The sequence below is a fragment of the Myxocyprinus asiaticus genome, chromosome 7 (genome assembly GCF_019703515.2).
Source record: "Myxocyprinus asiaticus isolate MX2 ecotype Aquarium Trade chromosome 7, UBuf_Myxa_2, whole genome shotgun sequence".
NCBI classification, from domain to species: domain Eukaryota; kingdom Metazoa; phylum Chordata; class Actinopteri; order Cypriniformes; family Catostomidae; genus Myxocyprinus; species Myxocyprinus asiaticus.
Window position 1 is genome coordinate 3,865,200 of NC_059350.1, and position 27,396 is coordinate 3,892,595.

Sequence of the window (27,396 nt, forward strand, 5' to 3'; positions counted from 1 at the left end):
CTGCTGACTGTCTTACAACAGGTCATTAACCGACAAGTGAAATTCATCATGGATTGATCGAGATCAGCAAAGTGGTTACTAAAGCTTTGTTCATATTGCACCCAATACAGTGCAATATAACTGTACAGTGTACTCAAAAGAAAATATATTTTGTTCTGTCTGAGCAAAGCTTGAAATTTCTGCTGCTGAAATCAGTCTGCGCTTATAGAATTTCAAAACACTGCCCCCAGTGGCCAAAGCTGGAAGTGTTGTTAAACTTACGGCCATGAGTGAGCTTCAGTTTCGGGGTGAAATGTCCACAGAGTGGCGCCAAAAGTGAGTTGTATTTTTAGTTGTAAAAGATGTAATAGTCAACAGAAGTGCATATTTTATTAACTCTACCCCCTTACCCAAACTCCAATCCTAAACCTAACCGAGTGAATATGCAACCTCCGTATCGTGCGAATCATTACCTTACACTGCCATAGTCTAGTTTTAAAATGTGCAGGTATGTGTACGTGCGTCTATACATTTAGAAATGGTAGCTGAAACTTAATAAACATCATGCCTTTCCTTTATTCCAACTAGTGCACCTGTAGTCGCAAATTAATTGATTATAGGTGACTGAATCCAACATGATCACACAGGGAATCGACATGCTGGTTCTGAATATTTGTGTCCCCAATCACCCGAATTACTGATAAGCCTCCATTAGACATTTTTGTATCAATTCAAATGTGATCGCATTTCCCTCTGGCGCTACTGATAGCATGATGCGTTAGCAACCTTCGAGAAGTACCAGGAAGTAATCACATTCACATAAACAATGGTGAGCATGATTCGTATGTTGCATTTTTGCTCTAAAATGACATTTACATTACTGATGGATAGGTTTAGGGTTGGAGTTTGGGGTGTATGGTTAATAGCATTATGCATTCCTGTTGACTATTACATTATTTACAACTAAAAACAACTCGCTTTTTGCGCCACCCTGTGGACATTTTACCTGGAAGCTCCAGCTTTAACCACTGGAGGCATTGCTTCGAATTTTTAAGTAAGCACAAACTGATTTCAGCTAAAGAACTTTCAAACTACTGTTGCCGAATTCACAGTGAGATCAGTCTGAGGTAAACAACCATGTCTCAGACAAACAGACATTTCTTATATTTTAAAATCAGCTATCGGTACACTTGTGTAGGTAGCACAAGACTGGCACAATTATATTGTGACATAAGTCTTACTTATGCTGATTGTAGTGTATGCAATAATATAGTAGACTTTGATTTTATTAGTTAATTAATAAACAGTAAATGTCCAGGGACATCCTGTCTGTGCCGCTAATCTATGACATAACACTTAGTGCAAGTAAAAAAGATAAAAGGCTAAAGATGACAAAACAATACTTAATTGGTGAACGGATAACCTGATAAACAGCAGAATTATCACCTCATTAAAAAAGGGAAATTGCTTTGGCAACTAATAAATATGTGCAAGTAACCTGGTTTATTTAAACAGGATTTGGAGTCATTCTAAGAAAAATATGTGTCAAGCAGTTTTCGAGGCACAAGGAACAGTTTTCACAAGAGGATTGCGGTTAGTTGCCAACCATTGACGTAGAATTGTTTGACTGAGATGGTGTGGTAGCATCATTTTGGTGCCAAGTAACTCCAGTACAGAGCTGTCCAGAGAACAACAGCATCTGATTGGATGGCTCCGTTCACACCTCCCATATATCTACTATGGGAAGAGAGGGAGGTGTAGGGAGTGAGAAAAGAGTGAATGTGTCATTTCATTCAGGAATCAGTTCCATTTGTGCTGTCAATTCTTAGACGTAAAAACAGTGTTTTTATACATTTATTCTGCACTCAAATATGTGCAAATAGTAGAGGCGGACAGCTTTACTGGCCTCAAGGTGTAAGTAGATTCAACAACAGTGCATTTCAGCATGACCAAGCAAAATCTGCTGGGGTCTGTGTGGAAATCATCACACAGTTCAACGAGGTTTAGACCATAAATTCAGCAGTAGTTTAAAAAGATTTGTGAGATAGAGTTTCTTTCTTTTTAAAGCAACAAAATCCCATGCTATTTAGAAAAAAAAAATAAAAAATAAAAAAAAATAGCTAAATAAGATAAACTTTTATTTAACATCTACCAAAAAATTAACAAAGCATGAAAAGTAGGCACTTTTAAACACTTCAGTTGTCTTGGCCTGTCCCGCTAAAGGTTTCGACCTTCTCGACTGTCTCCGACAATAAAAATCAAATGAAAAATGTCAATTTTTGATTTTGTTATAAAATTACAGGAGTTTCCTTTATCGGTGTACAGTCATAAACCGCTTAAGAATAAACCGATCTACACGGGTAGATTTTTGCCAGTTACCCCAATTTTGCGTTGCATGTAAACACCTTTCCGGCATTCTTACCGGCTTAGCCAATGAACGCAAGTGTTGTGCGCATGGCTCTTTATGGTTTGACATCAAAAGCCTAACTTAATTATATCAAATGTCATGTACACATGGTTTTCTTTGTCATATTTTTTATATAAGTTGATTTTTGGGAGTTATCTGCATATTGGTGTGCATGTAAACGGACTCGCTGAGCGCATTTCCATGCACATTCTTATACCGTGACTGCTTGATAACCTGACAATGTATAAGGACATGTAAGCACCTTGAGAGGTTTTCCGTTTTTGGAGTAAGGTAATAAACGGTTTAAGCAAAAACCGACAGACACCGATTTTTTGCACATTTCCCAGATTTCGCAATGCTTTTAAACACCTTTATTGGTGTCCTTACTGGCTTATCCAGTGTGTACAAGTGTTATGCGCATGTCTGTTTACATTTTCATGTCAAAAGCAGAGTATAATCCAATGATTTCAAATCTCATGCAAACGTGGTTTTCTTGCTTTTGTCCAATTTTTTTAATTATCAGATTTTTGGGAGTTATCTGCATATTAGTGTGCATGTAAACGGGCTCAGTGAGCTCCTATTCATGCACGCAATTTTACGGCTTTTGCTTGATAAACCAACAATGTATAAGGCCATGTAAGCGCCCTGAACGGTTTTACGTTAAGTAAGGTTATAAATGGTTTAAGCAAAAACCGATCGACACAATAGACTTTTTGCCAATTACGTCAATTTGCCGTTGGATGTAAACATCTTTACCGCTGGTCTTACTGGCTTATCCAACGTATGCAAGTGTTCACGATTTGACGTTAAAAGCAGAGATTAACGCGATTATTTCAAATCTCATGTAAACGTGGATTTCTTGCTTTGTCGTATTTTTTAAATAGGCAGATTTCTGGGAGTTATCAGCGTATTGGTGAGCATATAAACAGGCTCAGTGAGTGCCTTTTCATGCACATTCTTATACAGCTTTTGCTTGATAAACCAACAATGTATAAGGACAGGTATGCGCCTTGAATGTTTTCCGCTATTAGCATAAGGTCATAAACAGTTTAAGCAAAAACCGATCGACATGTACATTTTTTGCCAATTGCCTTGATTTGCCGTTGTATGTAAAGATCTTTACCAGCGTTCTCACAGTGTGCGTGAGTGTTGTGCCCATACCTGTTTACATTTTGACCAATTTTTTTTCCTCCCCTTTTCTCCCCAATTTGGAATGCCCAATTCCCAACGCGCTCGGAGTCCTCGTGGTGGCGTAGTGACTCGCCTCAATCCAGGTGGCAGAGGACGAATCTCAGAGATGTCAACCCGCGCATCTTATCACGTGGCTTGTTGCGCGCATTACCGTGGAGACGTAGCGCGTGTGGAGGCTTCACACTATTCTCCGCACAACTCACCACGTGCCCCACAGAGAGCAAGAACCACATTATAGCAACCACGAGGAGGTTACCCCATGTGACTCTACCCTCCCTAGCAACCGGGCCAATTTGGTTGCTAAGGAGACCTGGCTGGAGTCACTTAATCGGACTCGTGACTTCAGGGGTTGTTGTCAGCGTCAATACTCGCTACCCAGGCCCCGTTTTGACCAATTCTGACGTAATTTAAAAAAATATATTTTTAAGAACCTACAATTACATTAATATGGGCAGTGGTGGCTCAGTGGTTAAGGCTCTGGGTTACTGATCAGAAGGTCAGGGGTTCAAGCCCCAGCACCACCAAGATGCCACTGTTGGGCCCTTGAGCAAGGCCCTTGACCCTATCTGCTCCAGGGGTGCTGTATCATGGCTGACCCTGCACTCTGACCCCAGCTTAGCTGGGATATGTGAAAAAAAGAATTTCACTGTATATGTGCTAATGTGTGATAAATAAAATTATAATTATAAATTATGTTCAAAAATGTTTTTTTAATAGAAAAACTATTTTGAATTTTTTTTAGACATGTTCCAAAGTGTGGTCACATGGTTGCAATATTTTGTCCACTATTCGTGGAAAGTGACAAGAAGCAATTGAACAAAACAAACAAACAAACAAGATGAGTTTCTGAAAAAATGACAGGATAATTCCATATATACTTTTAATTACTGGTAGTGGTCCGAATCATTTACAGGTCAATTGTAACATTTCACATTAAATTGTACACTTAAAAAAACAGCAGCATAAAATAATGACATAAAAAACAGTTTTAAATAAAAAAAAAAAACAGAGCTTACAAGATGAACAGACATGCCACATGCCTCTTACTGTTTAATACACACTAACTTAAAAACTGTACACGATCGTTGTCTTCAGTATATATAGTATGTATATATACTATACATAGAGAATGCCTAAATGTCTGATATTTAAACATTTCTAGGTATCAAACATCCTCATTTTCTATGTAGAAGAAAAACCAAAAGTGCATGTGCAAAGAATAGAGCTGAAAAAGAGAGAAATTTGTCGATTTTATAAATGGATTTAGTTGCATGGCTTCTTTTAAATGATGATCCAACAATTCCAGCAGCAGACATCTTGGAATAGTTCACCCAAAAATCCTTACTATTTTGGTCTGTTCCACACACAAATCTATCATATGGCTGCAGAAGATTTTGAATATATCAGTTGTATATGCTACTATTTGGCATCCGCTTTCCTTGTAGGGAAAGAGCTGAATGATCATTTTGCCTAACATCTCATTTTGTGTATCACTGAGGAATTTTCAAGTGAACTAACTATTCCTTTTAAGTCCTTTCTAAAGAGAGGGCTATCATCTGGACCCTCGACTATCCCTGTGAATGCAGTCACGCTAGCATTATGCAAAGTTTATGTACTAGTTTCTTGTAGGACTCAGGCATGTTTTGCCCAATCAGGATTTGTAAGCTATTCTAGATACGATTACTCTGATAAACTGTCTAACTATTAGATACTATTAGTAATCATTTCTGTATATAAAGTACACACATCGTAGTATACAACAGGTGAACGGGTCCTTTCAGTTTTCAGTCTTTGTACAGGTAAAAAGGTCAGTCATTCTGTTTGTTACATCATTAAAAGGTTTACTATCACACCAAGTGACCAGCAAAGATCAAAGATTTACCCTGCGGGAGAAGTCATTACGGTCCATTCCATAACAAGCTCATATAAACATGAAGACATTGATGTTTCACACTGATTTAAGTGGAGATCCACAGGAGAAAATGAGTGAGATTTACATTACTTACTGTAGGTAAAGAATAACAAGTTTAGTTAAAGGGATAGTTCGCATAACACTTTTGTCATCATTTACTTACCCTCGAAAAAAACCAAACCTGGAGAAGTTTAAGCAGAATGTCCAGACTGCCCTTTTCCATATAATGGAAGTGAATGGGGACTGGGGCTGTTATGCTCCGAAAATGGCAAAAAAACACCATAAAGTATCATTAAATTAGCCTGTATGACTTTTGCGCTATATTTCAAAGTCTTCTGAATCAATATGATAGTTTTGTTAAAGGAACAGACTGAAATTATAAACCTGTTATTCACTGAAAATCTTCCACCCTTCATAGTAGTTCTAAAATCTCAGACGTAATTCCTGTAAAATGAAAACATTCATTGACATAAATGTGCGAAAGCGAGATTTAAGAGCTATGACGAAGGGGAAGATTTTCAGCATATAACAACTTAATTGTGATTTGTTTCGCACACAAATCTATTGAAATTTCTTCAGAAGACTTGGAATATAGCGCACGAGTTGTATGGGCTACTTTTATGGTGCTTTTCCATAATTGTTTTTTTTATTTGCTGAAAATCTTCCCTTTCAAATCTCATTCGTACTCGCGGTCAATTGAAAACATATAAACGTGTCGAGAGGTGGCATCTGAATGCAAGTGCTAATGTGATATGATGTAGGTAAAAATTTTCAGTGAATAATGACTTAATAATAATTTTTTTTTTTCCTGTTTTTTAAACTATCGGCTTCAAATGACTTGAAATACAGTGCACAAGTCGTTTGGACTACTTTTATGATCGTTTTATGGTGCTTTTTCTCATTTTTTAAGCTAGACAACCATGGTCACCATCCACTTTCACTGTATGGAAAAGAGCAGTGTGAACATTCGGCTAAATAACTTCATTTGTGTTCCACAAAGAAAGTCATTCAGGTTTGTAGCGACAAGACAAAGTGAGTAAATGACGACATCAATTTCATTTTTGCTTGAACTATTCGTTTAAACCTCAAAGTTCAGATAAAGTTTCGAGTTTGTTTGTATTTACCACGTTAGCCAGATAGCGAGATCTCATAATCACTGATGGACACGTGCGGGTGTCCCACCTTCCGAACGTTCTTAGCGTTAGTTATTCGCGCAGCGATCTCTACAGGTTTCTCAAAGTACTGCACCAGGGCTTGTTCGGTGAGCACAGAGGCCAAAAACTGCTCGAAGGTGATGGCCCAGTCTTTATCGATGCTAGCGCTGTGAGGCAGACCCCCTGTCCCATGATGCCCTGCTCTCTCACTGTTGCGTATGAGTACCGTATCCTCCGCGATGTCCTCACACTGAAGTTTATCGTCCATTTCGTGCGATCCTGCACTCAGGACGGAGTACGACGACATGGATGCGTCATCTTTGGTCTCGTCGTCTGAGATGAGCATGGCGGACGATGTAGCCGTGTCTTTGGGTGACGAGTCCTCTAGTTTGATGTCCTCCAAGGGTCCCGTGATGCAGGAGTTTATCTCGGCATCGCCTGGAACACCCAGTGGATAGACGCAGGGTTTGCAATGCTCTTTTTGGTGTTTCCTTCTGCAAGCTGGGATCTGATCGTCCTCTTCGTCATCGGCTTCATCATCATCCTTACTAGCGGGACTACAGAAGAGCTTTCCTACCTCGCCCATCTCCAGTAACAGACTGGTGACCGTGGCTGTGGCGTGGTAGAGCTCCTGCTCATTGGGGTCTTCACTGAACATGTTATACAGAGTCTTGCACAACTCGATGAACTGACTCTGACAAAAGGAACAAGAAACAGATGCAACAAATAAAAATAAAGAGGACAGATTTTACAGTAATTCTACTATAATACCATATAATCGTTTTTTTTGGCCATTTAAATACTGTAATTTCACTGCAATATCCCTAAAAGCAGTAAAACAACAAATCTGATCTCCATCTCATATAATAGATTTACTGGAACCAAAACTCCACTGAAGAAAGTCAATCATTGTGAAATAGGGCTGAGCGATATAGCTTAAAAATTGTAATTTCCAGCCTTTTCACAATATTCATTACATGTGTATATGTATATATATATATATATCTACACACTGGCAGCCAAAAGTTTGGATCTTAACCCCATTGAGATTTTTGTGGGATCAGCTAGACTGTAAGGTGCGTGAGAAGTGCCCGACAAGACAGACACATCTATGGCAAGTGCTACAGGAAGTGTGGGGTGAAATGTCAATTGAGTATCTGAACAAACTAACAGCTAGAATAACAAGGATCTGCAAAGCTGTCATTGCTGCACGTGGAGGATTTTTTGATGAGAACTCTTTGAAGTAATTTAAGAAGTTCAGAACATTTTTTTCAAATTGTAATAGTAATTGTTCACGTTATTAATGTCCTGTCTATACTTTGTGATCAGTTGAATACCACCAGTGTGTGTGTGTGTGTGTGTGTGTGTGTATATATATATATATATATATACACACACATACACACATACATACATACAGGTGCATCTCAATAAATTAGAATGTCGTGAAAAAGTTCATTTATTTCAATAATTCAACTCAAATTGTGAAACTCGTGTATTAAATAAATTCAATGCACACAGACTGAAGTAGTTTAAGTCTTTGGTTCTTTTAATTGTGATGATTTTGGCTCACATTTAACAAAAACCCACCAATTCACTATCTCAAAAAATTAGAATATGGTGACATGCCAATCAGCTAATCAACTCAAAACACCTGCAAAGGTTTCCTGAGCCTTCAAAATGGTCTCTCAGTTTGGTTCACTAGGCCACACAATCATGGGGAAGACTGCTGATCTGACAGTTGTCCAGAAGACAATCATTGACACCCTTCACAAGGAGGGTAAGCCACAAACATTCATTGCCAAAGAAGCTGGCTGTTCACAGAGTGCTGTATCCAAGCATGTTAACAGAACGTTGAGTGGAAGGAAAAAGTGTGGAAGAAAAAGATGCACAACCAACCAAGAGAACCGCAGCCTTATGAGGATTTTCAAGCAAAATCGATTCAAGAATTTGGGTGAAATTCACAAGGAATGAACTGAGGCTGGGGTCAAGGCATCAAGAGCCACCACACACAGACATGTCAAGGAATTTGGCTACAGTTGTCATATTCCTCTTGTTAAGCCACTCCTGAACCACAGACAACGTCAGAGGCGTCTTACCTGGGCTAAGGAGAAGAAGAACTGGACTGTTGCCCAGTGGTCCAAAGTCCTCTTTTCAGATGAGAGCAAGTTTTGTATTTCATTTGGAAACCATGGTCCTAGAGTCTGGAGGAAGGGTGGAGAAGCTCATAGCCCAAGTTGCTTGAAGTCCAGTGTTAAGTTTCCACAGTCTGTGATGATTTGGGGTGCAATGTCATCTGCTGGTGTTGGTCCATGTTGTTTTTTGAAAACCAAAGTCACTGCACCCGTTTACCAAGAAATTTTGGAGCACTTCATGCTTCCTTCTGCTGACCAGCTTTTTAAAGATGCTGATTTCATTTTCCAGCAGGATTTGGCACCTGCCCACACTGCCAAAAGCACCAAAAGTTGGTTAAATGACCATGGTGTTGGTGTGCTTGACTGGCCAGCAAACTCACCAGACCTGAACCCCATTGAGAATCTATGGGGTATTGTCAAGAGGAAAATGAGAAACAAGAGACCAAAAAATGCAGATGAGCTGAAGGCCACTGTCAAAGAAACCTGGGCTTCCATACCACCTCAGCAGTGCCACAAACTGATCACCTCCATGCCACGCCAAATTGAGGCAGTAATTAAAGCAAAAGGAGCCCCTACCAAGTATTGAGTACATATACAGTAAATGAACATACTTTCCAGAAGGCCAACAATTCACTAAAAATGTTTTTTTTATTGGTCTTATGATGTATTCTAATTTGTTGAGAGAGTGAATTGGTGGGTTTTTGTTAAATGTGAGCCAAAATCATCACAATTAAAAGAACCAAAGACTTAAACTACTTCAGTCTGTGTGCATTGAATTTATTTAATATACGAGTTTCACAATTTGAGTTGAATTACTGAAATAAATGAACTTTTCCACGACATTCTAATTTATTGAGATGCACCTGTATGTATGTATGTGTGTATGTGTGTGTATATATATATATATATATACACACACACACACATACACTGGTGGTATTCAACTGATCACAAAGTATAGACAGGACATTAATAACGTGAACAATTACTATTACAATTTGAAAAAAATGTTCTGAACTTCTTAAACTACTTCAAAGAATTCTCATCAAAAAATCCTCCACGTGCAGCAATGACAGCTTTGCAGATCCTTGTTATTCTAGCTGTCAGTTTGTCCAGATACTCAGGTGACATTTCACCCCACACTTCCTGTAGCACTTGCCATAGATGTGTCTGTCTTGTCGGGCACTTCTCACGCACCTTACAGTCTAGCTGATCCCAGAACTTTTCCACGACATTCTAATTTATTGAGATGCACCTGTACATATACACACACACACATGTATATGTATGTTCAGTAATTGATCTGAAAAGGCTTACATTTTTCTTTTCAATCAGATGAACCATAATTTCAACTAAACAATCAATAATGCTCATGTGCTAATGCAAGAGTTAAAAGAGTAAAAATCTAGTTTAAAATAATCATGAGTTCTACACTGTTTTTCACAAAATAAACACAAAGAAAAATTATATTTGCTGATTATTATTTATATGTCTCAATATAACAATACATACTAATAAATAAAAGTACTTAAATAGTTTTACTAAATTTTACTACATTAAACAAATCGACTTTGACTATATATATATATATATATATATATATATATATATATATATATATACACACTTTTGATGATATTTGTTCTTGATTTATGTACAGTATTTGCTTTGAAATGTCCTAAAAGGGGTTTTCCTTTCAATCAGTGGAACCATCATTTAATCCAAACAACAATAGTTCATTGCAAAGTACATTCAAAATGTATAATGCACCAACAAAAACAGTAAAAATCTAGTTAAAAATGATTAAGGCTTCTGTATATTTGCTGAAAAACAGTGTGGAAAAAAAGGAAAAATGATATTTACTTGTAATTATTTATAAGTACCAATATACCAATAAATGCTAATAAACAACAGTATTTACTTAAATACATTTTTACCGAATTTTACATTTTGGATTGTTTTTTCTATCAATCAGAGGACTAGATTTTTAACGCATGAACAAAAACAGTAAAAATCTAGTGATCAAAGCATGCTTTACAAATAAACAGAAATGATTATATTTACTTTTAATTACTTGTATGTATCAATACAAATATATGTAGTGATACATTTTTTTTCTTAAATACATGTTTAACTAAATTTGACTACATTTAAAAACAATGTAAAATGCCACACTGGGATTTCCATGAATATTTTTCAGTGATAGCACCAACGAATGAATGAATCAGTGTTTTAAACCGATTCACTGAAACAAACGGCTCAAAATAAGGAAATGGAATCACAACTCTATTGCCATTTTTGTAACTGAAGTGACATTGCTTAATTTTACATTGCCAATGCAATTACTCAAAGAAATATTCAAATATGAATATGAGTTAAAACATTTTAGCTTGACTGCAGTTGTACCTGGTTGAGTTTGGGAAGATCCTTTATGTTCTCTAGCTTTGATTTGGTCTCCTGGTTCCACAAGCGCAGGTACGTACGGTAATCTGGAGTGTGCATTTTCTTCACTACATCAAAAACAGAGAGAAGCCCAATTAACTTCTGCACCTTCAAGAGGAGATGGATTGGATCTACTAGATTTCTGTAACTCCCACCTTTTTCGTTCTTAAAAGTGACTCTGACAAAACCATCATCCCTCTCAGTCTTGTTCTTGGGGTCGTGCCCTGTGAATGAGAGGTCAAAGCAACTAGATCAGTAACAATGACACGAGTAATGTATTTCACACAGGATAAACAAACATTTTGAAACTCCCAGAGGACACAATTATCAGTTTTCAAACACATTTCACCATATAATTAACAATACATGCACATAGAATGGGAAAGGTGTACTTCCTGAAGTAAATCAGGAGAATAGTGAGTATGCAGTCGTACCACTGGATGTCTCAGGTGTGATGTCCTCAAAGAAATACTGTGTAGCTTCACAGGCCGAGTCCGGCTCCTCCTGCTCATGATGCAACTCTGAGGAACACCACCACAAACATTCAGACTCTTCTAACTGGACAACACTACATCCAAATTATTTTTCTTTGGAATGATATAAAAATGAGATACATTTATAACACTTCTATTACAGTAAAAAAATTATATTAATGTTTAATATTAAGTTTTCTATTACCTTTATGACTGTGTATAATTTGTCTGTTTCTAATCCGAGCACGTCCAGGTCATATTTCTAGAGGTTGAACAATAGTGGGATTTTGTCGATAAGATAACTAAGGTGGTAGGAAAGGCCGATAACAGATTAATCGGCCGATAGTTTCTATAATCGATTTACAGAATGTCAAAAAAATGTCTCATTCTTTTTTTTACTATGGTGGGCAAAGACAAAGAGTCCAAAATGAATATAATCGCAATAATAACCAGGAAAATTTAAATCTGGTGCATAACGTGGGACTTTTAAGTATAAGCAAGCCCAAAAAACACAGGGGACTCTTATTTTGAAATGACAAAACGATGAAAATCTATTGGCAACTATCGACATAGATTTTTGCCAATAATGATAGCTCAAAAAAAAGCAACTATCGGCAACGATATATCGGTGCCGATAGTTGCTTTTTTTTAAACTATTGTTTCTATTTTGAACTATCGTTTCTATTTTGGTCTACCTCTACTTATTTCACCCCAAATATCAAAAGAAAGAAATAAGAAATTATAGTTTTTGCTTAATTGTCATGAAAATTGTCACAATCTAAAAAAATAAATAAAAAATCTAAATTGTTCTAAAAAAAAAAAAAAAAAAAAAAAAATTGTAGGCTTCATTTTCTTAAAGCAAAGTGTAATTTCTTATTTCATTAGATTTTCGGGTGAAATATGACCTGGACATGTTCTTGACAAGTTTCATTTGTTTGTTTTTAATGCAATTCTGGCTTCTGGCCAGTATGAAATCCAAGACAAAATATAATAATGGGGAAAAACAACTAAAAATCTATGTAAGATATTAATAAAACTTTGTTTAAAACCTTTTCAGGGGTGTCAGCAGAATAGATACATTTTCTCAAAGGACTAGAAATGCACTACATACAACTCATGTGTAACACATAAAAAAAACATCCATATTCACACACACACACACACACACACACACACACACACACACACACTGATCAGCCACAACATTAAAACCACTGACAGGTGAAGTGAATAACATTTATTATCTCATTACAATGGCACCTGTCAAGGGGTGGGATATATTAAGCAGCAAGTGAACGATCAATTCTTGAATTTCATGTATTGGAAGCAGGAATAATGGGCAAGCGTAAGGATCTGAGTGACTTTGACAAGGGCCAAATTGTGATGGCTAGATGACTGGGTCAGACCATCTCCAAAACGGCAGGTCTTGTGGGGTGTTCCTGGTATGCAGTGGTTAGTACCTACCAAAAGTGGTCCAAGGAAGGACAACCGGTGAACCAGCGACAGGGTCATGGGGCTCATTGATGTGCGTGGGGAGCAAAGGCTAGCCCGTCTGGTTTGATCCCACAGAAGAGATACTGTAGCACAAATTGCTGAAAAATGTAATGCTGGTCATGATAGAAAGGTGTCAGAACACAAAGTGCATCGCAGCTTGCTGCGTATGGGGCTGCGTAGCCGCAGACCGGTCGGAGTGCCCATGCTGACCCCCGTCCACCGCCAAAAGTGCCTACAATGGGCACGTGAGCATCAGAACTGGACCATGGAGCAATGGAAGAAGGCGGCCTGGTCGGATGAATCATGTTTTCATTTAGATCATGTGTATGGCCGGGTGAGTGTGCATCGTTTACCTGGGGAAGAGATGGCAGCAGGATGCACTATGGGAAGAAGGCAGGCCGGCGGAGGCAGTGTGATGCTCTGGCCAATGTTCTGCTGGGAAAACTTGAGTCCTGGCATTCATGTACCTACCTAAACATTGTTGCAGACCAGGTACACCCCTTCATGGCGATGGTTTTCACTGATGGCAGTGGCCTCTTTCAGCAGGATAATGCGCCCTGCCACACTGCAAAAATTGTTCAGAAATGGTTTGAGGAACATGATGAAGAGTTCAAGGTGTTGACTTGGCCTCCAAATTCCCCAGATCTCAATCCAATTGAGCATCTATGGGATTTGCTGGCCGATCCATGGAGGCCCCACCTCACAACTTACAGGACTTAAATGATCTGCTGCTAACGTCTTGGTGCCAGATACCACAAGAGACCTTCAGAGATCTTGTGGAGTCCATGCCTCGACAGATCCGAGCTGTTTTGGCAGCACAAGGGGGACCTACACAATATTAGGCAGGTGGTTTTAATGTTGTGGCTGATCGGTGTATATTGTCACTTACCTGGAAGCACGTGCATTTTGTACAGGAATTTGAGTTTCTCCGTCAGGTCACTGTGACATATCACACCTGCAATACAAACCGTTCCTTTGTCAATTAGATCATATCAAATGTGTACAAATCTGAAACACCCTGATGAATCTCAGTTTGAATGTAAATGCTCATTTACTCAGGCCATTGATGAACTCTCTGAAGTTTATGAGTGCGTCTGCGTTGTGGTCCAGCAGACGGAAGAACCGCAGGGCCAGATCATCAGTGTGTGTGCCGCTGGCCCAGGAAAAGAGCAGAGCGAACAGCCCCTTGAACTGCTCCAGGTCCATGCGGTACTGTTCAAGGTAAGGCAGGCTCGGGTCATGACGGCTCATGGGGTTACTGGTGCTGCCCCAGTAACAGCTGGTCAGATGCTCAGCCTGATGGAAAAAAAATAAATGGACAGTCCATGAAACTTTCAATTATAAAGCCTTGGGAGGAGAATGTGATTTGGATTACTGTACAGTGGGGTCCACTATGGGATATGCATCTATTTTTCAAAATTAATACTTTTTTCATTAGAAAGTACTGTATATTATGAGCAGAAAAATGTGAATGAAAAGTAGAAATATTAACATACATGTCTTTGTATTTCTCATTTGCCTGAGCTGCAGCTCACCTTAAAGAGTGAGTAGAGTTCCTCTAGTTCATCAATGCTGAAGGCCGTCTCTGTCACGATGGTGCGCACCTGGAAAAGAAGTTGTGAGACAAACATGAACGTTATATTCACTGTGTGGAAACAAATGGGAGAATCATACAATATTTATATATGCAGAGTGTATATCTACCACATTGCGTTTGGTGGTGTCTTCAATGGCCTGAATCACTCTCAGTCTCTGTTTGAAGCGCATCTGCTCAATCACATCTGCCCGAATGGAGCCAAACTTCTGCAAATCACAGAGAGACGATGAATATGTGCGTGTTAGAATGGTGTGCATGCTTGTAACATACATAAACAGTGAATATACCGCTATAACACACAAGATCTCAGATGACAAACCTCATATGAACTGCGGACGAGTTTAAAGATGTCCACCTCAGGATGAGGCTCTCCATTATCAGTGAGAAGAGAGTGGAGATGTGGGATTGGTGGAAGAGTGCTGTCCTTATTAGTCACACTGTCCAGATACCTACAGCACACACACACACACACACACACACACACACACACACACACACACACACACACACACAAGCACACACACAAGCACACACACTTAATTGTGTTATCAAAACTAAGAATTAATTTTCCTTCTAAACCTTTAAAAGACATTTTGCAAATGTGAACTGCTTGTCAACTGTTTATACAAATATTTAGCTATACTATACTGTATGTAGTACACATTATACATCGCAGTATGCTACATATACTCACTATGAAGAATACTACATATACTCCCGTTGCATTATACTACACTCACCGGCCACTTTATTAGGTACACCTGTACATCTACTTATTCATGCGATTATCTAATCAGCCAATTGTGTGACAGCAGTTTAATGTATAAAATCATGCATATACGGGTCAGGAGCTTCAGTTAATGTTCACATGAACCATCAGAATGGGGGAAAATTTTGATCTCAGTGATTTGGACCGTGGCATGATTGTTGGTGCCAGAAGGGCTGGTTTGAGTATTTCTGGGATTTTCACACAAAACAGTCTCTAGAATTTACTCCGAATGGTGCCAAAAACAAAAAACATCCAGTGAGTGGCAGTTGTGCGGAGAGGTCACGCAATATTAGGCAGGTGGTTTTAATGTTGTGGCTGATCGGTGTATATGTTGCGTATGATACTACATATAATCACTTTGCAGTATACTATACATACTATAATGAGTACTATATTCTTGAAATATAGTAAACTACACAATAACTCTATAGTATAATATGGTGTTTACTATAACTGTATATACTCACTATTGAGTATGCTACACAGTCACTTTGCAGTATTCCACATACGTATAAAGACTTTACAATTAACTAAATACAGTCACTATGTAGTGTGCTGCAATATACTATATATAGTCACTATATACAGTAGTATGCAGCAAATAATATTTTTCCAGAACATATACTCACTGTGCAGTATACTAAATATAGTCAGTAGAATATGATTCTCGTACCTGCCCAGTATAGTCATGGCTTCTCCGTCATCTTTACAGCTCAGCAGTTGATGTATATTAGCGTCAAGCACAGACAAAGCGAGCTGGAAGATGACTTTAATGCCCTCGTAGAAGAAGCAGTCAACCACCACCACAGCGCTCTCGAAGGGCATGACGGACAGGAAGAGCGTGAGGAACCAGGACAGGGAGATGGTGGAGATGACGCCCAGCGCCTGCATGCAGTCATACAGCTGAGGCACGTGCACATTGGCCAGCTCTTCAAACACACCCTGATCCACCAGAGCACCTGACAAACAAACACAATACACACATATAACACTAAACAGTGATCACCTGATTACAGATCAATCTTGAGATTTTAACAATCGATATCAGGTATCAATGTTCAAACGAAGAGCATGAATAATCTGAAAATCAATATTTTCATTCAGCCCTTAATGAAGTATAATATATTACTGTTGAGCTCACCAACAACTCTGGTGTTGTAGTAGTCTGGCAGCATCCGCTCACATAACGCTACCAGCAGCCAAAAGGCCTCTTCCTCTTTAGCGTACAACAACAGTACCGAGGTCACTATGTTCATGGCCTGTGAAAAAGATGTGCATCAAGACCACAGAAGGTCTGCATTGCGTATGTGTCTAGAAAATTTGCGATCATACCTGGCAGTAGCCAATATTGGGGTTGCGAAAGGCGTAGGCAGTGAGGACTCTACGCAAAGCGGCAATGCCCATCTCATTTTGAAAGGCTGGATGTTCAGGCAAAGACCGGTGTAAGTCTCTCTCGATCTCCTCTGTGGCCAGATTATATTTCCCCATCGACTTCTCCACCAGATCCTCGTAATAACCATGATGAGTCGCCATCTCGTTAATCGCCCCTGTACAAACCAATATATACACTCAACAGCCAGCCAACCAACTAATGCTGTTTACATGTGAACCATTCGTCTGGCATTAAACATATCTATTACCCCCAATTAATTTAGGCTACATATGTAATCCTGTTACTTGCTACCCTTCCAAAAATAACACGCTCAAAAAATTAACACAATTAATAATTCCCCCGAACCAATAAGGAATATTCCTACCATCAGAGCAATTCAAGCTTAAAGTCCAACCTTAATGTTTTACAGCAGGAGGCAGTAAGCGCAACTCCATCTCTACATGTAACGCACAGCCCAAGTATTTCATTTTGATGTTGTTTATTGCAAGAAAATACAAATTCACATAAAACAAACATAAGAAAAAATTACAAACCTCATATAAACTAGAGAATAAAGCATGTAATATGATACACTAATGAGCCAAAACATTATGACCACCTGCCTAATGTGCTGTTGGTTCTTCGTGTGCCGCCAAAACAGCACAAACCCGCCGAGGCATGGACTCTGCAAGACCCAAGAAAGGTGTCCTGTGGTATCTGGCACCAAGACATTAGCAGCAGATCCTGTAAGTCCTGTAAGTTGCGAGGTGGAGCCACCATGGATTGGATTTGTTGGTCCATCACATCCTACAGATGCTCAATCGGATTGAGATCTGGGGAATTTGGAGGCCAGGGCAACACCTTGAACTCTTCATCATGTTCCGCAAATTATTCCACTGTCGTTAGGTACTCACCACTGCTGACCGGGAGCACCCCATAAGCCTTGCCGTTTCAGAGATGCTCTGACCCAGTCATCTGCCCATAACAATTTGGCCCTTGTCAAAGTCGCTCAGGTCTTTACTCCTACCCATTTCTCCTGCACTCAACATGTTGACTACGAGAACTGATTGTTCGCTTACCATCTAATCTACCCAGACAATGACATATAGGCTTGTTAGGAGATGATCAACGTTATTCGCTTTACCTGCGAGTGGTCATAATGTTTTGGCTCATCAGTGTATATGCTCATATACTATGTAGTAGGGATGTAACGGTTTCAAGGTTTCACAATATACCTCGGTTTTAAAACGGACGGTTATCATACCGTTGAAATCTTCTCATTGACGGTATTGCATGAAGATAAAGACAAATCAGTTTAATTAAGACAGAATCTGCAACATTTACACAGCATCATATAAACTTGGCTAGATAAAATAAATCTTTAAATTGCGCCTTCCTCATGTTGCAATTGACTGTCACTCAATTTTAAAGGTGACACGCAGGTGTCGCGAGCGCTGTGCATCACGAGCACAAAAGTCCAGCATGAGCGGAGCGCAATATATTTTCAGTAGGTATTGTAGAATTGAACTAAATCACAAATGCAACAAATTACTGAATGCATGCAAATGCATATTTTAAGTGTTAACCTGGGCAATAATCATTACAAATGATTACAATTCAATTTTATATCATAAAATAACAATAACAAAATATTTTTAGTTATAATCATCTGACTACTGTACATGTTGCCATGTTTACCGGTTTGTGATTTTTTTTCTTTTTCTTTTTTTACCTTGTCGGATTAAGAGAGTGTCCTGATGTTCAAGATCAAAAGTTAAAGGATTAAAGTTGAAGAAATCCAAAATAAAGTTCAAGAATTGGTTATAACTGAAATATTTATCTGTGTGTTTATCAGAAATAGCCTATTTAATAACCAAATATTGAACTGCTTTTAATATTATCAATGCACCTAAATACGATGAAACCGTAATACCGTGGTCATTTTTGTGACGGTTATCATACCGTGACAATGTCATACCGTTACACCCCTACCAGGTAGTTTGACGATCAATATTTTCTGAAGATTAAGCACCTTTTACTGATACGTTGTTTAAAACATTATCTTTTATAAGACAAACATTTATAAGGTCTGCGCCAAGTTATATATAGTAAACCTTGAAGAGTGCGCTGATTTAAAACAAATAGATTATTAACAAAATAAATTGCAATCTACCCAGTTAGATTGTATATTCCTAAGAAAACATGAGCCTTTAAAGTCCAACATCAAAAAAAGTATAACTTTTACATTGTAATAAATAAAAAAAAGTGTTAATTATGATTTATCATGGACTTTAAAGCCTCACGTTTTTCTGTAACTTGGTGTATGGATTTTATTTGGTCTTTGAAGCACTATTTTAAACCCTATTTGAGGAACATGGCTGCTCTATTTCACCATGATGTCCTCCTAAACACCTTCCCTGGTTTTCCAGAGAACAAGATCTGAACATTGCTGAACCTGTATCTGGGAGATTCTGGACTACTTCTTAAAGAATGCAATATCCCAATACACAGTTCATGACTGGTATGGCAGCATTCCAAGAAGTAATTAAATTGTTTTGGAGGCAAAGGGTGAGTCTTCTCCTCATAAGGACTTTCATTATGGTTGGGAACCGAGAACCACTTCTTACTGAGAAATTGTTTTAGAATAGTTTTTATGTGGGGTTGCAGTTTGAATTGAAAGTAATAAGTACTGGCTATGTCTTAACGCTTTAATGCATGCAATCTAAAAAGTTTAATGCTATAATTTTTCTTAATCGAGTTTAATGCATTTACCGTTAATACAGCATAAACACTTGTTGGAAGGGCGGAACCTCTGCGATGTGTCCACCCGCAGTCATTACACTGACGAACACACCACAAACACACACACTTCCCTCTCAGTGATAAAGTGACTGGGAAAAGAGCTCAACGCTATTTGTTGTACAGAACAAGCATAGATAGAACTTGTGGCAGAAATCAAGTATTTTTCAGCCTAAGTAAGGCGCATTTTAATTATCACAGAAGCAAGACATGTCTTAACTATCACCAAAGCGCTTTTCATGTGGAGTTCAAATGCCCTGACACGAATCGTGAATGCAGCTTCACAACTGCTGTAACAAAGCGGATAGCCACAGCCTGCCGGCTGATTAATACTGAAGAGGATGAGAGTTTAAGAGATTTAATGCCCATTGCAATGAATACTGAGGAATACGTTTAACGTTACTTGAATTGGTGCTATTTTAGTGCATTTCTATCTTTATACTGTGGAAGGCTTTGTTTGGAAAATGTTAAGAAAGCATTAGATCATTACATATTGTTTTGTTTTCTTTCCTAAGAAGGAAATAAATTAATTTTGACAGGACAATAATTATATTTAGAGTCAAATTTCAGCACTTTCCAAATCTGCGATTAATCGCGATTAACTACAAATAATTATGCGATTAATCGCGATTACAAATTTTAATTGACTAACAGCACTAGAAATAATATAAATACAATTAATAGACAACACATATTTCTATTGCAATGTCCTAATATTGTTTACTCGGAGTCAAGTGTGTCAGTTTTGTGTGTGTACTGGCCAATAACGCAAAGCAGCTCACATTTAATAAACAGGAAATAATGTTGTAAAAGACAAACATGTACACTGGCGGCCAAAACTTTGGAATAATGTACAGATTTAGCTGTTTCGGAAGGAAATTGGTACTTTAATTAAACTGATCACAAAGTATAGTCAGGACATTACTGATGTAAAAAACAGCACCATCACTATTTGAAAAAAGTCAATTTTGATCAAATCTAGACAGCAGCCATCACTCCAACACCTTATCCTTGAGTAATCATGCTAAATTGATCATTTGCTACTAGAACATCACTTGACATTATATCAAACACAGCTGAAAGATATTTGGTTCATTAAATGAAGCTTAACATTGTCTTTGTGTTTGTTTTTGAGTTGCTACAGTATGCAATAGACTGGCATGTCTTAAGGTCAATATTAGGTCAAAAATGGCAAAAAAAGAAACGGCTTTCTCTAGAAACTCATCAGTCAATCATTGTTTTGAGGAATGAAGGCTATACAATGCTTGAAATTGCCAAAAAACTGAAGATTTCATACAAAGGTGAACACTACAGTCTTCAAAGATAAAGGACAACTGGCTCTAACAAGGACAGAAGAGATGTGGAAGACCAGATGTACAACTAAACAAGAGGATAAGTACATCAGAGTGTCTAGTTTGAGAAATAGACGCCTCACATGTCCTCAGCTGACAGCTTCATTGAATTCTACCCGCTCAACACCAGTTTCATGTACAACAGTAAAGAGAAGACTCAGGGGTGCAGGCCTTATGGGGAGAATTGCAAAGAAAAAGCCACTTTTGAAACAGAAAAACAAAAAGAAAAGGTTAGAGTGGGCAAAGAAACACAGACATTGGACAACAGATAATTGGAAAAGAGTGTTCTGGATCTTAACCCCATTGAGATTTTGTGGGATCAGTTAGACTGTAAGGTGCGTGAGAAGTGCCTGACAAGACAGCCACATCTATGGCAAGTGCTACAGGAAGTGTGGGGTGAAATGTCACCTGAGTATCTGGACAAACTGACAGCTAGAATAACAAGGATCTGCAAAGCTGTCATTGCTGCACGTGGAGGATTTTTTGATGAGAACTCTTTGAAGTAGTTTAAGAAGTTCAGAACATTTATTTCAAATTGTAATAGTAATTTTTCACATTGTTAATGTTCTGATTATACATTGTGATCAGTTGAATGCCACTTTGGTGAATAAAAGTACCAATTTCTTTCCATAAGAGCAAAATCTGATACATTATTCCAAACTTTTGGCCACCAGTGTATGTGCACTACACCACAAGGTAGCCACACAAGAAAAGTAGGTCAACAGGTGTGTGTTTTTCTGTGCATGTACTATAAAAGAGAGTGCAAAGAAACACATTTAACATGTCCAGGAAGTGCCAAATTATTTAAAGTGAAATTAAATTGAAATGAAACTATATTACTCTCCAGTTGATCAGTCTACTATTGTAACCCTCTGCAATAAGGAATATTAGGAACAAAAAATTGATGCGCCTTCTTCACGGTTTCGTGACAGGCAGAGAGTCAGAAAAGTATATGACCTTGTACATGACCTGTCACTAATATGCAAGGAAAAGAACAATTCTAACTATACCATTGTCATATGGACAAATATATATACACTGTATATATATATATATATATAATATAAAAAATTATGCAAAATAAAACATGGTCTATAAGAAATATTTATGGCCACTAAATGTGTTTTCTGTGTTAACATGCAACTCACCAGAAAACAGGAGCCAGAGTTCTCCTCTCATGTTCTCCGGGATGCCCTGCAGCACCAGGTCTTTGGTCTTCTCCGTACGGTACATACACACTCCCTGACCGTACTCGGCAAAGTGATTCTTCCACGCCTGCTCCTTCAGAAACTCTTTAGCCTAAAAACAAGCAGGTAAACAAAGAGTGTTACACTGCTATTCAACTTCAGAAGTGCCAAGTCAAGTCATTGTGATCAAATATTAAGTGCTGGAAGCCAGTAAACCATGAACTTAATTACCTTCCTTTTATCAAACTGCAAATGTGGTGCTATTAAATATGTGAAAGCTTTAGATTAGACAACCCCTTGGAGCAACATTTCATAAATATCCTCTTCCTCTGAACAAAAAAACACATGCGTCTTTGCAAAAAGCACACATATTTTCCCTATTATACACTTACGTTAAACTGAATGAACACAGCATGAGTGTTTTAAAGAAAATGACTTTGATTAGCAGACGTTCAGCTTATTTGTTCCAAGGCCAGCAAAGACAACAAACCATGCTGTGTTTTCTTCACTTCCTGTGTTCTATTCATGTGTGTCTGCTTGTAGTACACAAGTATCATCCCAAATGTAACACGCTTTTTTTATTACACGGCAGCATTCACTGTTTAACAGCTAAAGGGAAGTGACATTTAACATGCATGTTATGTGTTGCTGCTAGCTTTAGCACGTTAGCCAAGCTCAGTTCAACACTTGTATCTCAAATAACATACATACACACAGTGTGGGGTGATGGTAAAGCATTTAATTTACATTTGTAAGGTGCTGTCTTTACTAAAGTTTCACAAGTTGCTACATTCTCCATTATTTACAATTGTTTTGTCAAACCAGCAACGCAGCCTGGAAACTCTGCCCCTTCCACTATGTACGGCAAGCCGCGAGCCCGGAGTGCATGAAGTGTCCTACACTCCACGCTCCGTTTTGACGGTTGAAGAAGTAAATCCTCCGGGTACTCATAGTACACTTCTTTTTGTCGCATTTTCAGTGTTAACATACTTCTCGCATTACTTGCACTACAAAATGACGTAGAATAGTGCAGAAGTGTGTGGATTGGGATGCACCCTTTGAAATTTGATCATCCGCTCAGTGAAAACCGTAATTCCCATCAGTTAGAAAAGATATAATGACATGATTCAAAACATTCTGAGGGTCTGTGCCAAGTTTGGTGGATGTAGCATGGAAGGTCCAGGAGTCTGTAGAATAACAGTATGTTGGCTTTGTCAAATCAACATAATTAAACAATTAGGCGTCTTTTATCATATTGCTTTTGCTGCCATTTAAAAAAAAAAAAAACAATATGCCACTCAAGTGCTTTACAGTGATTTTACCATGGTTAAAGGGGGTTTTAGAACACTAAGAACACCCCTTACAAGTGGTCAAATCACTATAACGCACTGTCTCTTATGGTTTATTGTTTTATAATGTTGCAGAACACATTTCTGTCCTTGTATTCATGTTCATTTGTGTTTATATACAGGTGCATCTCAATAAATTAGAATGTCGTGGAAAAGTTCATTTATTTCAGTAATTCAACTCAAATTGTGAAACTCGTGTATTAAATAAATTCAATGCACACAGACTGAAGTAGTTTAAGTCTTTGGTTCTTTTAATTGTGATGATTTTGGCTCACATTTAACAAAAACCCACCAATTCACTATCTCAAAAAATTAGAATATGGTGACATGCCAATCAGCTAATCAACTCAAAACACCTGCAAAGGTTTCCTGAGCCTTCAAAATGGTCTCTCAGTTTGGTTCACTAGGCTACACAATCATGGGGAAGACTGCTGATCTGACAGTTGTCCAGAAGACAATCACTGACACCCTTCACAAGGAGGGTAAGCCACAAACATTCATTGCCAAAGAAGCTGGCTGTTCACAGAGTGCTGTATCCAAGCATGTAAACAGAAAGTTGAGTGGAAGGAAAAAGTGTGGAAGAAAAAGATGCACAACCAACCGAGAGAACCGCAGCCTTATGAGGATTGTCAAGCAAAATCGATTCAAGATTTTGGGTGAACTTCACAAGGAATGGACTGAGGCTGGGGTCAAGGCATCAACCACACACAGACATGTCAAGAAATTTGGCTACAGTTGTCGTATTCCTCTTGTTAAGCCACTCCTGAACCACAGACAACATCAGAGGCGTCTTACCTGGGCTAAGGAGAAGAAAAACTGGACTGTTGCCCAGTGGTCCAAAGTCCTCTTTTCAGATGAGAGCAAGTTTTGTATTTCATTTGGAAACCAAGGTCCTAGAGTCTGGAGGAAGGGTGGAGAAGCTCATAGCCCAAGTTGCTTGAAGTCCAGTGTTAAATTTCCACAGTCTGTGATGATTTGGGGTGCAATGTCATCTGCTGGTGTTGGTCCATTGTGTTTTTTGAAAACCAAAGTCACTGCACCCGATTACCAAGAAATTTTGGAGCACTTCATGCTTCCTTCTGCTGACCAGCTTTTTAAAGATGCTGATTTCATTTTCCAGCAGGATTTGGCACCTGCCCACACTGCCAAAAGCACCAAAAGTTGGTTAAATGACCATGGTGTTGGTGTGCTTGACTGGCCAGCAAACTCCCCAGACCTGAACCCCATAGAGAATCTATGGGGTATTGTCAAGAGGAAAATGAGAAACAAGAGACCAAAAAATGCAGATGAGCTGAAGGCCACTGTCAAAGAAACCTGGGCTTCCATACCACCTCAGCAGTGCCACAAACTGATCACCTCCATGCCACACCGAATTGAGGCAGTAATTAAAGCAAAAGGAGCCCCTACCAAGTATTGAGTACATATACAGTAAATGAACATACTTTCCAGAAGGCCAACAATTCACTAAAAAGTTTTTTTTATTGGTCTTATGATGTATTCTAATTTTTTGAGATAGTGAATTGGTGGGTTTTTGTTAAATGTGAGCAAAATCATCACAATTAAAAGAACCAAAGACTTAAACTACTTCAGTCTGTGTGCACTGAATTTATTTAATACACGAGTTTCACAATTTGTGTTGAATTACTGAAATAAATGAACTTTTCCATGACATTCTAATTTATTGAGATGCACCTGTATATATAGGGAAAAACAATACACATCTCATATAAAATGTTGTCAATGATACCATGACGGTATGTCAACAAGCTTGACGGTGTTTGTGTATGTGTACCAGTTTGGGGTTGAATTCCTCTGGGGATCGGCGGCGGTACATGGTCATCAGTGCTTGTGTTGCCGTGGGAACGCTGTTATCATTGAGATTAAACTGTCTCTCACTCTCTCCCTCTGAGCCAACGGCACTACACTGAGGACTACAGGACAAAATACTGCCCTGCTGCGAGTACACCTACAAATACAGTATAGTATAGTATAGTATAGTACAATATAGTAGTAAAAATACACATAAGTACCTATATACTATCAAACGAACAAACAAACGCAGAGCACTGTGCTCACCTCATCGTCTGAGCTGCTGAGGCTGCCTGTGATTTCCCACTCACAGTAGATTTTGGAAGTGGTCTGCTGAAGGAAGTCAGAGATCCGCTGCACCAGGAAGTCCCGGTCTTTGAGATTGGCAAAGAGGAAAGTCATTTTGTTTTTGGTGCTGATTGACAAGGGGCTGGGAAGAACGTTGGAGCTATCAGCTTTCTCAACGATGGTCACCTAATGCAGAGAGAGAGAGGCATAGGGAGGTATATATTTCAAACAGCATTCAAAACCCATTTTACTTCAGTAATGTGGCATAAACTAAAATTATTTATCACAATAACAACAACTAAAAAACACTCAACTTGGTTTTAATTCAGCCTTACCATAATGCAAAATTTCACATTACGCCACATTTCAGTCTGATATGTTACTGACCAGTATTATTATTATTATTATTACTTCCCAAAGCAATGCACCCAAGAAAATAATACATGGCCAGTTTGTTTTCTAATATCTAACATCATTTGAACAGAATTTTAGTAAGGGTGATGTTTAGTTTAAAAACCGTTTATTTTAGCGCATGACACAGTGTTGTAGCTGTTTTCCTTGTCAGTGGTGGTTAGAATGTCAGGCTGTTTTTTTTTTGTTTTTTGTTTTTTCAATTTGGCATGCCCAATTCCCAATGCGCTCTAAGTCCTCATGGTGGCGTAGTGACTCACCTCAATCTGGGTGGCGGAGGACGAATCTCAGTTGCCACCGCATCTGAGACCGTCAATCCGCGCATCTTATCACGTGGCTTGTTGAGCGCGTTACTGCGGAGACATAGTGCATGTGGAGGCTTAATGCTATTCTTGCAGCATCCACGCACAACTCACCACACACCCCATCGAGAGCGAACCACATTATAGTGACCATGAGGAGGTTAACCCAACGTGACTCTGCCCACCCTAGCAACTGGCCAATTGGTTGCTTAGGAAGCCTGGCTGGAGTCACTCAGCACACCCTGGATTCGAACTCGTGACTCCAGGGGTGGTAGTCAGCGTCTTTACTCGCTGAGCTACCCAGACCCGAGAACATCAGGCTGTTTAGCTGTTTGAGATGTTTAACTTCATTGCGCTTAAAGGTAAAAACAAATGGCTCAAATTTAAATGGGTCACCTCTCGAAGAGGGATAATCAGACTGCAGATGGTCTCCTCTTTACTGGTGAAGCAGATGTAATTGGTGGAGACAAACATCTGTCCGTGAATGTGCATCTTGTTGAAGGGGGTCCACAGTGTGCAGTCTGTGTGGCCATCCAGTTTCTCGTCTTTGGGCAGACGGAACAGTGCCCGGTATCGCTCGCTTTTAGCCCGGGCATCCAAGTCCCTGAAGATGATATATGGAAAAGAAAAATAAATGCTGAAAAAGGGCCCTTGTATGTCAAAATACACAAGTTAACCAGATTCAAAGAGTTCGGAAGGAAAACAATGTCTTCAAACTAAAAAAATTAACACTGCCCTCTTTCCAGTGGCATTTTCAATAAACATTTATTTTGTCAAGAAATCGGACTTATTGTTTTTTTTTAAATTATTTTAATAAGGGCTGGCGATTTAACGCATTAATTTCGTGCAATTAATTATATGAAAAATAATGCTTTAACAAATTAACGCAATTAATAATGCCCCCAACCTGTACTTAAATTCCGTAATAAGGAATGTTCCTACCATCAGAGCAATTAAAGCTTGATGTACCACCT

At 38.7% G+C, this 27,396-nt stretch overlaps 1 protein-coding gene across 1 annotated transcript in view; it reads right to left on the reverse strand.

Moving 5' to 3' along the window:
* Positions 1-4,443: 4,443 nt before the first annotated feature.
* tbc1d9 (TBC1 domain family, member 9 (with GRAM domain)) overlaps positions 4,444-27,396 on the reverse strand; it is a 44,724-nt gene continuing 21,771 nt past the window's right edge. The window contains exons 6-21 of the mRNA XM_051703511.1: positions 26,819-27,026; positions 25,689-25,895; positions 25,405-25,578; positions 22,225-22,375; positions 16,886-17,100; positions 16,695-16,812; positions 16,227-16,512; positions 15,104-15,233; positions 14,892-14,990; positions 14,723-14,791; positions 14,243-14,483; positions 14,077-14,142; positions 11,655-11,741; positions 11,376-11,444; positions 11,185-11,288; positions 4,444-7,337 (exon numbers count right to left, since the gene is read on the reverse strand). Coding sequence (XP_051559471.1) covers positions 6,618-7,337; positions 11,185-11,288; positions 11,376-11,444; positions 11,655-11,741; positions 14,077-14,142; positions 14,243-14,483; positions 14,723-14,791; positions 14,892-14,990; positions 15,104-15,233; positions 16,227-16,512; positions 16,695-16,812; positions 16,886-17,100; positions 22,225-22,375; positions 25,405-25,578; positions 25,689-25,895; positions 26,819-27,026 — 2,944 coding nt within the window. The 3' untranslated portion in view covers positions 4,444-6,617. The remainder of the gene's footprint in view (positions 7,338-11,184; positions 11,289-11,375; positions 11,445-11,654; positions 11,742-14,076; positions 14,143-14,242; positions 14,484-14,722; positions 14,792-14,891; positions 14,991-15,103; positions 15,234-16,226; positions 16,513-16,694; positions 16,813-16,885; positions 17,101-22,224; positions 22,376-25,404; positions 25,579-25,688; positions 25,896-26,818; positions 27,027-27,396) is intronic.